Consider the following 14,229-nt stretch of genomic DNA (forward strand, 5'->3'; position numbering starts at 1 on the left):
TTCCTTGCTAGAAATTGCTTCCCATACTGCTGTCACAAAGCTTTCTTTTACAGGATCACAAAAAGAAATATACTGCTTTGTCCTTTTTTTTCTGACTCTTCTTGTGTTTCCTCCCTCCTCCTGGAGTTTTATTAGTCCTTTTTTGTCCCTCAGAAATATTCTGTTCCTTTGTTACCCTAATGTTTCACTTGAATAGGATAGAAGTCCTCTCTTCTTCAAGTGGGAATTTTAACTTGAGGGTAAATAGAACTAATTGGTCAAAGGGAACAACCTTCTTTTTCACAGCAAACATACCTGAGTTGAATTTCATATTGCCCTGCATGACGAGACTGCACATTCCTCAAGACCAGTGTGAAGATGTCTTCATTCTGCAGGATTTCACACGCTGTTCCTGGTGTTATTTCTTTCCCATCTTTAAACCAGTGGACAGTGGGGAAAGGATCTCCAGCAATGGCACAGGATATCAAGACATTTTGCCCAGGAGCTGCTGTCACTGATCTTGGTTTGCTAATGAACCAGGGCTGAATTCCATCCTGAGGTTCTGGAGTTTACAAACACAATTTACAAATCAGAAGAAAATGCCAAGTTTGAATGTCACCACTAAGCTAACTAATTTCAGGGAAAGCAATCACAGGCAAGGAAAGTTATTTTGAACATGCAGGGTATAAGTTTTTAATGTGAAAATAAGTCAGACTTTAATTTTGGAAGTAACTTGTGTTCATACTAAAATTAATCATTTACTTGGCACTTTACTGGCTCGATCCAAGCTTATATTAGGAGCAAAACAAAGGGACTTTAAAGCTGCCCTAAAAGGAATCTTGGAGATTTGTCCTTAGAGAATATGGGTAGGAATAGCTTTAAGGGCAAGTAACAGTACTATAACTGCTGTGCAGTTGAGAGCTTATGCAATAAATCATCATTAACAATTGCAGAAAATTGCATTTAATGTAGAAGACTGACCCCAAGGCTGGATCTCAGGGGGAACTGGAGGAGAGGAAGGTCTGAATTCAGAGCACACAGTGACAACAGACTAAACAACTCTCTCAAACACTGCAGATAGGATATTCTACATTAAAAATAATAAAAGTGACTTCCACTAATTCTCAGTAGTGGCTGTGAAGAAATGTCAATATGTCAAATGTCAGTAATACTAGAAGAAGTTCCTGTCAGAAAGGCAGTGTGTGCCCAGTCATGGGCAGTTTGTAGGTCCCTTGAGTGTTTGCTGTGGGGTTGACATCATCTGAGGAGATTCAAAGCCAAATTTTTTACAGCTAGTTCTCAGATTACAAAAATCATGTCTTCCTCACCACTACAATGCTAACATTAAAGCCAGGATACCTAGCTCCTAAAAAGCTTTTTCAAATACTAAGGACTTCAATTAGAAACAAAAACATTTTAAAAGGTTTACTTTAATCCATAGTTAAGTAAGCCTGATAGTTAAAATCTGAAGCCGCATTTAGCAGAAGTTTTGCACCCTAGAAATAGGACTCAGGAATGCATTTTTGAAATAGTAACATAATGTTCCAGAGTGAAAAGATTTTTTTAAAGCTGCTTCTGCTCAATATGCTTTATAATTCAGATGCAGAGACAGAGAACTTGAGTGTCCTTCACAACAAATCTTATAAACACTCATGCATTTTAAACAGACATTCCTCCAGTACATTAGAATAATAATTTTCTTTCACCATTTTATGAGATGAAGAGGAACTTTATACCTTGAACTGTCAATGTGGCCTGTGTTTGACTTTCTCCTACTTCATTCCAGGCTTCACAGGTGTATTTGCCTGTGTCTTCAGGAAACACCTCCTGGATGTACAGACTGTACTCATTGCCTTTCTTCTCAAAGTGGAAATCTTCTGTCTCCTGTATTTCTTTCCCATTATGCAGCCAGATAATTTCAGGAGATGGGTTAGCTAAAAAAAACAACAACCCAACAAAAATCTGAGACACACACAAAATCCCATCATATGTCACTTATGAAAAGGATCAAATTTGGGTTGTTTTTTTTGCCACCTGATTCTGCAATTTCATCTTCAAAACATTCAGGAATTTCTATTATTAACTCTGTCAATGCTGTGTAATGTGAAATAGTCTGTCTTCTTATGATTAAAATACAAATGAATAAGGGAAACATGTACACAACAGAGAGAAAGAATCAGTTCTAGACACCACAAAGGTGGTTATTAAGAGTTTCTGATACCAAAGTTCATACAAGGACTGCGCTTTCTGCAGCACTAATCTTAGCCCAGCTGACAGGAACTGAATCTCGTTTGGTTCACAATAAAAGCTATTGCAAGTCCACTTCAACAAGACCCATAATAAATTTATATCATTATATAGTTCCAATGAAGAAACACTTCTACAGGTCTGAGGATGTTAACAATGGACAATGTTCAGTCACACTGAAGATCATATTAGACCTATCTAATTAGACCTATTTTAAAAAACTGGTTCCTAGAAATACCATTTCCAAATGCAAAGACACCTGCTAAAAAACATGGAAAACCCCGCACACTTTGCAGCAGGATTTAAATTTTTTTTAGTAGTACTGTTTTATAGCTACACACCTGATACCTCCACAGTCATTATCACTTGACTTCCATCCATTACTTTGAGGTCAGTCAGGCCTTTAAGGAAGACGGGTGCAAAAGTCTTGTTTAACTTTGCAGCCTGTGCACTCTCTGCCTTCTTGCTGCTCTTCTTTTCTGTGAAGTCAAAAAAAAAGAACAAAAGGGTCTCTTACTGGAATTTTCATGACAAACTTTAACTGACCTTAGGCTCAACATGATTTCGAGACAGTGGTTTTGCTTCAGCTCTCAGAAGGCAAAAACAACTGAAACCACCTAATATAGCTGTTTTGCCTTGCCAGTATTCCAAGCAGAAAGACAAGAAATAGGAATGGAACTGTCCTCCTTCTGAGAATCCTCTTAAATCATTCTTAGCAGATATCAGAGAGTGTCACTGAGAAATTACTCATTTTTCCCTAAGTAGACATGCTCAAGTGGAAAAAAAAAAAAAGGCAAAGCAACCCAAAAACTTGTAAACAAAAATTCAATGCCTGTAATTACTGCTAAATTAATCTGAAAACCCTAGGGGATGTTACAAGTTGCCAGTGCTGTGATTGATGTGTTAGAATGTAAGCTCACTGCAGCACATGATTTGTAACTCTGTAAGAAATTACAAACCATTTAGATTGTTAGATGATCAATATCCAATAGATTTGAGTTCACCACACTCCTCTCCTGTACTCCACTTCAGCAATTGATTGATGATGGGAAAGACTGAAACTTGAGGTTGTCAATATCTATCACAAAACACACTGTTGGATTAGGGCTTTTAAAATTTTTCTTTTGAGGCTTTTCCCATGCTGAGAGAATTTGGAATTAAATAATTCATTCTTAAGTCTATCTGTGATATGTTGTTCCAGTAGCCACAGCCATTCAGAGGCTATGAAACCATTTGACTGTGATCTATATAGTACACTAGACCAGGAAGTCCTACTCTTGCTCTAAAAACCTGAGCAAAGACACTTCTGAAGCCCAAGCAGTGATCATGACCAAATGTAAAAAGCCATAAATATTTATTGGTCCCTTGGATACACTTTTTGTTTGGTTTAGCTCGTGTTCAGACCTCTTACGTCTTTGCCTTTAAAATTCCAACCCTACGTTCTATCCACATGTGAAAATATTTTTATTTTGCTTATCCCTACCTTCAAAATTTTCAAAGGAATATCAAGCACATCCAAAATAGTATTACAGCAACAGAAAGTGCCAGGCTAGAGAAAAACCACAGTTCATAAAATTATGAACAGCACCTCACTGAGAAGGCCCACTGAACCTCCTGGAGGTAAAAAGTTAAGTTTGTACTGGGGTAATTTCAGCTCAACATAAATTTGGAAGCAGCCTGGAGGGGAAGTTTTTCCTCTTCTCTAGCAAAGCTTTTTCTAGCCAAAATCTTGTCTTGCTGGCTCATGCCACAGGTCTTTTCTTGGCACTGAGTAGGGAGACATTGATGTATGTGAGAATGGAAATTCGGGACCTGAGTGAGACCCATTTGGATTGGTGTTATGGAAGCACAACTCTGAAGTGCCTCTCATTCACCATCAGACCACACTGATCAGTCTTAGGGCTTCCACAGCACCTGCTTGGAAGTGACTAATGCTGTATAGAAAATAGCTGGGTGAAACCCATCTACAGAAATAAACTGTGGTTCACTGTGGCCCTCTGTTTTGTAATGTTTACTCAGAGAAAAAGCTTCAAACAACTGCTGTACTAAGCAATATCAGCACATGCTTCTTCACTGGTCTAATGCCTTGCAGGAAATTCCCTGGTCACTCAAAGTGAAATCTTGTCTCACAAAATGTGGGGGAAAGAAGAAATCCACATAATGAAAAAAAAAAAGGAGGAAAAGAAGACAGAGAAACGAAGAAAAGAAAATAAACCAATAAAATAGTAAGACAGGAAAGTGGCATAGGAAAAAAAAAGAATTAAAAGTGTGCTTAAAAAAATGTTCTTGTTATCCTTTTTGACTGAAATAACTGATAACACTGCAAATCTAGGAGGCAGATACACCAGAAGAGGAAAGCAGGGAAAGAAAAACAAAAGCAGAGGTGTGGCTCTAGACCAACAAAGAAACAGATCTCGTGTCTGATCAGGAGAGAGAAAGACAGGTAACAAAAAAAAGCAGAACCAACTCCCACGAAATTTAACAGTGACCGGAAAACAAATTTGTTCATAGTGGTTCTAGCAGCAATTCTCCCAAAAGAAGCCCTGGTACAAACAGCATTAAGTCTGAGCAGCACTCCACATCCCTCACAACTGGCTCTTTGCTCTGTTAGACTCACATGCCTTCTTCATGTAGTCTAAATAAATGGATTTTTATAATCAAGGAAGGCAATACAGTATAACAGCCTCAGCTTATTAAAAAGAAATGTGTGAGCAGCTACAGAAGAAGAAGAGAAGAATCATTTCCCTTAAGGAATTTTTCAGCAATGCTAACTCCTCCAAAACCTGTGCTGCAGGCATAAAAGATTCATGTACTGGAATAAAACCACCTTGCACAGAGCTGTGTAAACATTACATGGAAGCAAGCAAGTAATTCACAGCAATTACATACATGAATCACAAGCCCAAAACATTTAGGCCTCAATTTTTTGAGTTGTCTCAGGCAGATGTATCCTATGGTAGCGAGGAGACTCACTGGTATGAGGGACATCAAGATTTACTGGAGGTGCAGGAATCTACTCCAAGAAGAGCAAACTAGGACTGAAAGGATGAAAACCAACTTGCCATTGCTACTGCTCAGTGCTCACTCTTTGTAAGGAAAGCTGTCAAATTGAAATGAAAGGGGCCAGAACCTGCCTCACCACTGTACAAATCTTAAAAAATAATAGTGCTTACACTAAATTTAAGCACTGCATAGGTTTATGCTGACCTCCTGACCAGTTCTGTGCTTAAACAGAAACTTAAGATGGCAAGTATCAAAAAATAGAAGTCTGTGGTATGTGAGCAGTAAAAAACTTTAAAGAATAGAGCTTAAATACAAGATAAGTCCTGGAGAGACTAAAGAGCTGTTTCATTGGAGGGAACGAATGTAATCATGCAGAAGAACATCAAGATGGATCATTAACTCTGAAATACTGAAAACTCAAGGCTTAGTCTTGGGACAGAAAAGAAAAGCAGATTTCTAAAAACATTCCTATCCTTGTAAATGTACCATATAAAAATGCACATATACTTTGATTTAGTCCTTGAAGTTCAGTCCTTCAGTCCCTTGAGAGCCTGATTTCTCAACTTCTCTTGTAAGGCAGGAGTAAAAACATCTCTCTATGTATTGCTGCTGTTCTTTGGAGCACAGGGGAAGTGAAGACATTTATTTACCAACAGATACAAAAATCTGTTGCACATAAGAGCTCAAAACCTAGAAGCCATCATAGCAAAAGCAACCAACAAATGTGTGTCATCAAGAGTACAGGAAATATATGGCTAATAAGTCTGACTTCATGGCAACCTCAACAGGCTTTCTTCAAAACACAAGCTTTCCACCCCACCGCTAAAAATAGATATTTTTAAAGGGGATCCCTAACCTTATGCTACCGTTGTTTAGCAGTGTATGGTTATCAGTAGCACTTTGTACCAATAATTTAATCAGAATATCACAAAAACCATCAAATATTTCTTAATGTAGCAGCAAAAATTAAAAATACTTCAATTCTAACCCATAAAAGCTATTTCATTAAGAAACTATAGGGGCTCATGTCATGTAATTTTTCTTCCTTTACTTAAAATTTGATGTTATAGACTTCTAGACTTAGAAAAAATTAAAATGACCTACTGACAACTTTAGTTTCTCACAGATGTTTTACACAGGACAACACAGTCCATTTTAATTCTGTTATTTAGTCTAAAATCATTGCATTTTCTCAGAAGGGACAGATAAAATCACGCAGAGGCCAAATTACAAAGCCTGAATGTTAACTATTTTCAAATTCTTCCGAAGCTTGTAAATGCTTTTAGTTGTTTATTTATGATAGCACTATGCAGTGACTCAGTGTTTGTCTGATAAATGCTTTAACATTTCACAATTTTACGATGAAATAGCAGTACTCTACATATAATATACCTAAGGGCTCCTTCAATTTTAGCCTTATAGGTCTTGTTTGGAAAAAATAGCAATAAAATTGATTTAGGAGTGAAAAGATGGGATGTTAATCATTCAAGATTAAGCAAATAATTCCTGTTCCTATTTAAGTCAAGAAGATACTGTGTGATTTTACTTCCTTTTGAAAACGCCTGGCTTTATTTTGACAGCAAAATATTTAAAGGAAAACTATACCCAAAAAACCAGAAACTGTTTGCAAAAGGGTGGCTTCAAAAAGTGCAACAACCATAGAAGTTCACACTCCCTGGCCACTGCTAGGTGCTTGCTAGTTCCATACATAAGGAAAAAAATCCATGATCTGCACCAGGAAAATAGCAGGGAAGCAGATATGAAAACAAGACACGAATAAGCGAACTGCACAGAAAGTCCTGGCCAGGATTAGGGCTTGCTTTCCCTCATTCCTCCAAAGTCCCTTTGACCCCAAACGCTGCTGGGGTTCAAAATCCATATGCTCACAGGGAGTGCTGTGTTCAGAGCCCAAAGCAGGAGGACAGAAGGAAAGGAAGAAGGCAGAGGTAAAGCTCCCAGCTGAGATACTGCAAATCACTGTGGGTCTGGCTGAAACATCCTCTTTCGTAACACTGCAGGTTATTTCTGCTGCCAAAACTACGGACAATAAAAATACAGCACATCTGGCACCAAATCTGGAACCTAAGGAAAATTTTGTTTGACATTAGCATATGGGCATGACCTCATTATGCATCTATGCATCCTCAAGCTTATTCAACTGGAGGTGAAAGAAGAGGAGATCTGATCTCTGTCTATTATGTTAATGCTCTCTAATCACCTATAGCCATTTAATAGCTCCCTCATCACCCTTAATTCTTATTGCTCTCATGTAAGAGTAGGTTCATCTCTAAGAATGAAAACAAAGAATGTAAGAGTCAACACACAGTTACTAAAAATTTCTCTGTCAATTAATTTGCTCTGTCCCTTTCCCTTTCTCAGTCAGCTTCTGCTGGTGCACTCAATTTCTCCCACCCCCGTCATGCCAAGGCAGTTCCTGTGGGACATCAGAGAGCCCTACCTACTGCTCCCACAGATGGGCTTGATAAAACACAGGTACACTTCAGAGACTTCTTTTCAGACCTTGCATCTAGTTTACTTTATTGTAGCTTAGGAAAGCTGCCACGATTTTATAACCACAGCTGTTGTTTTCGTGCAGGTCAAATCGTGTAACATAATATAGAAGGGAGCTATGATTTTCTGAAAGGCGTCTTACAGAGAATGGTTTTTGCACAGAGCTGTAGTCTGGCACAATGGGTAAGCCCAGATGGAGCCTTTCTGGTGGAGAGTGGTCTCTCTGTCATTTCAACAGGTTTTTGATAAGGTGTTACACAGGGTGATAGATTTAAAAGTCCACCACAATGATTGCGCTTTTAAGTTTCCTGTTTTTTGCCTTTCCTCAGACTTTAATATGCAAGAATGTTGGGAAACAGTAAGTAATAAGATGCACAACTCAGTGGGAAACACAGCCTGGGAGACCAGAAATAGTAAGCAAAGCATGTAAATGGTACTTTATATATCCACATATATTTTCTACAAAGCAAAGGGAATACAGGCTTTTCCCACCACATTCCCTTACCCCTGAGGGTTCATTTTTTATTAGAAATACACTCTAATAAACACACAAATCTATGTTTAAAAAAGCCACTTACTGCATTAAATCCATAGAGATTAAGGAGACTTTAAACTTTCAATTTCTTAGGAAAAATACAAAGTCTCAGCATATTCGTATGGCAACGGGAAAAGATATATTACCTTTGATATAAAACTATTTCTATTAATCTCTTACTCTGTGTTCCAGTATTTGTGTAATCAATAGTACAATAATCTATCTACAGTGACTATATCAAAAATTAGATTATTTAGTAACTTGTATTATTAGAAATTTAAGGTGATAAAAAAATGCTTTCTTTTTATTTGAATTTTCTAAATCCAGATTTTAAGGACTCCTTATATAAATTTAACCTCTGCATATATACAGACTGGAAGCTATTGCAGGGGAAGTCATAAGCCAAAATAAACTTGAATTTTGTAAAATCTTGACCTGGATCAGGACTTTGGGCTTGAGCATATTTTTAAACATATTTATATTGAAAAGCAGTGGTAAGTTATTGAGTTGAAGGAGCATATCTAGTAGAAAAGGGGAAAATTCTTGTTGCACTGAACAGTTAACCTAGTACAAGTCAATTGCACAACACACCTGTACCAGTTTAACTGCAATTATGCAACCAATTATCTATATTCTAAGGTAAAAGACATAGCTAAGTCTATATTCTTGGAGAGAAGGAAAAAAAGAATCAATAATTGCACTGTGCCATTCCCAGATTTGCTGCTGAAACTGAAGGAGAATATCCATATGAGGATGCAAACTTTAAGAAGGTTTCCAAAGACTAGACCTGGGTTTTACCTGGTCTGTAGTCAAACCAGTTAACAATTCATGGACATCATCTAGTCTAGGAAATTTTCTTGTTCATTTGCCTACCCAGATGTACTGAAGGCATTTTCATGTGAGCTGCAGAATGCTGACATCTCCTGTTGAAATATCAAGACTTCAGCATGCTGAGCAGTGCATAGAGTCACACAACAATTGAGTTTGGAAGGAACTTCTGGAGATTGGCCTTTCCAGCCCCCAGCTCAAGCTGGGTCAGCCACAGCACTGCATTTACACACAGCTCCAGTGCAGCAGCTCAGAGGCCAAGGCCAGGGTTACAACTGGTCACAAGTCAAGGACATGCAAAGAATAAAGAGTTTGCTGCCTTATGTTCAGAACACTGCAAAAACTCACAATGTTTAGTCTTACAAGAGGTTTAATTATACTGGAGGAATCTGTTTGCCAGCACTGGGAGGTTGACTGCCAACTAATGCCTGCTCCGAGCCGTGCGGAAGGACTGCCTCGGCAACATTTACCATTTATGGTGTTTAAATATCACTCTGGCTCACAGGCTAATAACTCAACTGAGCTGAGGAGAATGCTTAACTCAAAAAGCTCTGTGCGAGCAGGCTCAGAGGGAGAAGCACCAGATTCTACTAAAACCTCTCAAAGCAAGACTCAGGTTCACACACAGATCTCAAGCTTAAAAAGAGTTTTACATCCTCAAATGTTCTTGGTGTAATATAGTCCAGCCATTACCAGATCTTCAGCAAACAATGCTATCAATTGTAAAGTTAAGAGATTTTATAAGACAGAAAATTGATGTGAAGACACACATTTGTCTTTCTGTAAAGACAGAAATCCAAAATCAGAAATTTTCTGCCTCAGGCCTGAGACATAACTTTTTCTGTGAGTTTTTCGAAAATTCAGAACTTGATTTATAATGGCATAAAAAGTATCAGACCTTTATGTTCCTGAGACATCTAGGAACATTTCTGCTTTATTAAAGATCTCAGGTTAGTATGCCATTTTGGAAACTTAGCTCATAAGAACTAGGTGTTCAATGACCTAGCAGTGTTATTTACCCATTTACCTCCCATCATTTATTTTTGCAGCTATAATTTTTTTTTTTTTTTTTTTTTTTTTTTTTTTTTTTTTTTTTGTAAATGGAAGGTAAGGTTTAAGAGCTGAGACAAGTTATAGTCTGTATGCTGCCCTTGCATTACACAGAAAAACTGTTAACCTAAGCCTGTACCAGTCAGGGTAGTTGGGAATATACAAAGACCAAGTTCCACTTATCTTTTCTGGAAATCTTTATTTTACTTTGGACTAGGCTTCCAGCCCTACCCTGCAGCTCCATGTATGCTCCTTTTTTCCAGGGTCTTTCCTCTGTACGGGATGGGATACCACCAGGTCAGCCTTTTAACCACTTTTGCCAACTCAGCTTGTTCTGCAAACAAACTGTTCCAGTGGAGCACTGGAACAGGCTCCCCAGGGAGATGGTCACAGCACCAAGCCTGAGTTAAAGAGCCATTTGGACAAGGCTCTCAGGCACATGGTGGGATTCTTGGGGTGTTCTTTGCAGGGCCAGGAGCTGGGCTCAATGGTCCTGATGGGTCCCTTCCAACTCGGCATATTCTATGGATGGTTCTGTGTGACTGAGATGGCACTGCAGAAACCCCACTATCTAAAGGCTGCACCAATAAGAATCATGATGTGGATGAACAGTCAGAATAGAATAGACTATCTCAGCTGAATGGGATTATCTAGTCCAGCTGCCTGACCAGTTCAGAGCAGACCAAAAGTTAAAGCCTGTTGTTTGGGACATTGTCCAAATACCCCTTGAACACTGACAGCCTTGGGGCACTGATCACTGCTTTAGGGAGCATGTTCCAGTGTTTGGCCACCCTCTCAATAGACGATTCCTAATGTCCAGCCAGAACTTCTCCTGGCACAGTTTTCAACCAGCCCCCTTTCAACCAGGATTCCAGGGAGAAGAGAGCTGTACCTCTCTACCTCCCTCTCCGCTTCCCATCCTCAGGAGAAAGCTCCATGAAAGTGCAGGGGTCAGATACAAAATAGATGTCTGGGCTCATAGCAGATCACTTTGCAGTCAGCAGACTGAATTCCTCCCTGACAGTCTCACTGGAAGCTTCTGCAGCCAAAGTGGTGTTTGCTTTTGCGTTCAGAACTGTCTGCCTTATTAATGACTTACCCTGTTTGCAAGTTATTTACATCAAGTAATTGCTCTTTTGTCACTGTCACAGACAACAACTCCATGGAAGGCCTGAGAGCCTGTACACCTACCAAATACATTTATAAGGCAGCTCAGCTGACCCACTGCTAACAAATTCCCCAGCATTAGATACCAGTCTGATATGGAGAACTGCAGGAAGGGTGCTTCAGATATGCTAGATCAAGCCAGGTCAGCTCCACAGTGAAAATGTGCATTCTGCTGAGGCAGGATTTCACCTCTACATGTATAGTCTCAATTTTTGTATGAGTGCCCAGGTAGATTTTAATTTATTTGCAGAGAGTCATAATGTATAGATATACCAGTTCCATTAGAGAAAATACTGGGCTGGGCATGAGCTGAAATGCAGTGGAGGCACAGTAAGAATAGGTGTCCCATATGATGCCACTGAACTAAAGAGTTACAGCCCCTTCAGCCTTTCCCTTCTCTGGAAAATCCACACTGGCAACAAAATTGGTTATCCTGTGGTAATATTAAAGCAGTTCAGCTCCTCCCTTGGGTGACCAATCAAAAGGATACTGTACTAAGGATGCTGTTAGAGAATGCCTCAAAGACAAATAAGATTCAGACTGAGAGCAAAGAAATCAAATTTGAAGTCAGACTAATAAAAAGTGGAAAAAAGGAGGAAAAATACAACAATATTGTATTTCTTGGTATAAGTTGGTGTTAGAAAAGTATTCTAAAGCAAGACCAACTTAAGTCCATAAAAAATAAAATAGCTCTAGTACAGCATTGCTTGTGGTCAGTTTTCTTTTCTTGATTAATTTATATTAAAAATATTTGGAACCAAGACACTACTCTGAAAAAAAAAAAAAAAGACAGGTATGTGTATGTGGCCCAACAGTCAAGCCTTCATTAAAATGAAGCTGTAGAGAAGCACTTCTAGTAGCACACAGCTATACAAGATTCCTACTCTCTGTTCTGTTCCTCTGCTGCAAAGGAATGATGGATACTTCCCTTAGGCAACTTCTGGAAAGTTTTAAAAATTGAGCTAATCCTGTGAGGGAGTTTGATGGCAGATTGTTTAACTTCCCATCAGCTAATCCACATCAGCTGCTCTTGAAAACATTCTTTGGGGTAACATCATGCCCCTGCTTTCAAAATTACACAGGCATACATTCAGTGAACAGGTTTTATATGTATTTTGATGACTTCCACTTTTCAGCTGAATCTTAGAACACGATAGAATTTGGCAATCCAAGCTGGGACAGTTTGCCCTTTGACCAATGTAGGACTGTTCCCTACTGTTATAATAATCATCTGTTTTCTGTCATTCTGGTACATAATAATTTAATGCTCACAGTATGTCATCATGTGTCACAGTTGATTTAAGGGTAAGTTTTTTTTTCTTTACTTTCTTGTCTTTAATTTTTTTTCTGTCAGCATCTCACCTTTTAATTTCATTTATAAGAAATGTTAATGCAATTTCTGACATTTAAATTTTTCTTATTCTGCAAGGACTCATCCCTCATTTTCATCCAAATCTAGTTCCCCTTTTTCTGGAAATGATTTATAATAAGAAACTGTCTTTAGAGCGCATTTTTTATATTGATGGCACATCTTCTATCATTAAGAGCTTTCACACATGTTTTGCTTTTGCCCTTCAGTTTTGGTTTCTAGCTGGCATTCTGTTCCACATTTGGTCTTGAGGTCCTGCAAGTAGGCCATTAAAAATTTAGAAGGGTTATAGCTATTGAACCATACAGAGTGCTGGACTGAGACCTTTGGGGCACTATTGAAATCTTTGGAACAGAGGTTTTTTTGATGCTCATGACAGTTTACCTCTGCCTTTTCAATACAGGAACAAAACCCCTCTCCCTTTCACTTAGTGCTCTGAAACCAATTCTTACACTGACAAGTGGTCCCAACCAGCTACTGGTCTGGAATGCCTTTTGGACATTTAATAGGACTAGACTGGCAAATTTTGTAAAGTCATCTACAGTCATTTATGCTATGCTTGAAATAAAGCAAAATGCTTTCAAATAAGCAGTGACTTTGAAAAGCTGTCACAAATATTTCATCATTGTTGGCAAGTAAGACACTGTTCTCTGCTTACCTTCAGCAGAAATATGGATCTCAGAGAAACAGAGCTGTGGCCTCTCAATTAAGTCTTCAAAGAGAGGCTGCTTATTGCAGTGATAACCTTCTTTAAACGATTAATGTCTGAGAAGGGTCAATCTGAGAAAGAAAAACAACCCACGACCTGAAGAGAGCATCTCTCATGACTGAAGGAAAAGATTCCTACCTGAAAGGTTTTCTTCCACCTGGTTATATTTTATGGTCCCACTCACACCAGATGGAAGAGTGACAGGAACAAAACAAACTGGTTTTTCAGAAAGCATCTCCCTCTGCAGCTCTGATAAACTGGTTACAGCAGGGACTGTGACAGGCTTTCAGGTGGCTCTAATCTGCTCGTCCAGTGATCAATGAATGACTACAGTAATCGGCTTGGAAGGGCTACAGGCTTCCCAACATAGACACTTATGCTGGGGAGGCTGCACTGGGAAAAAAAAGCATGAACAGAAAGTGCTGGGGGAGAAAGGGGAACAGATGTGAGTCCAGGCAAATGCACTGCTGGCAGGGAAAGAGAAATGAGGTCAAGAGCCAATAAGCAGGAGCAGCACTATCTGCTGAATGGTGTTGGCTTACAAAGAGTATTAGGCCTGTACTAAAAAAGAAACAAACAAACGAAAAAACAGCAGAGTGCAGAAAACAAGCATCAGCAAAATGTGTGGCTGTAGAGCATTAGAGCCCACAGAACACCATGGGTGACAGCCTGTCCTGCTGCCCTCACTGCCCACACCTCATGTGTTCTATCTTAGGAAACCACCAGTGATGCTGCTGCCTGGTGCAGGGAGGCTGGAGAAATCTCAAGGAGCATGTAGTGGGTCAGGTATTTTGTTCGTCATTTATTGCAGAACTTCAAGACAGAGGACAT

The 14,229-nt window shown here is 39.0% G+C and overlaps 1 protein-coding gene across 1 annotated transcript in view; it reads right to left on the minus strand.

The window, feature by feature from the left end:
* Nucleotides 1-14,229, minus strand: part of MYLK (myosin light chain kinase) — a 141,385-nt gene that overhangs the window by 80,790 nt on the left and 46,366 nt on the right. The window contains exons 11-13 of the mRNA XM_083864760.1: nt 2,568-2,705; nt 1,716-1,913; nt 295-541 (exon numbers count right to left, since the gene is read on the minus strand). Coding sequence (XP_083720886.1) covers nt 295-541; nt 1,716-1,913; nt 2,568-2,705 — 583 coding nt within the window. The remainder of the gene's footprint in view (nt 1-294; nt 542-1,715; nt 1,914-2,567; nt 2,706-14,229) is intronic.

Source organism: Zosterops lateralis (genome assembly GCF_965231275.1).
Source record: "Zosterops lateralis genome assembly, chromosome: 7".
Lineage (NCBI taxonomy): Eukaryota > Metazoa > Chordata > Aves > Passeriformes > Zosteropidae > Zosterops > Zosterops lateralis.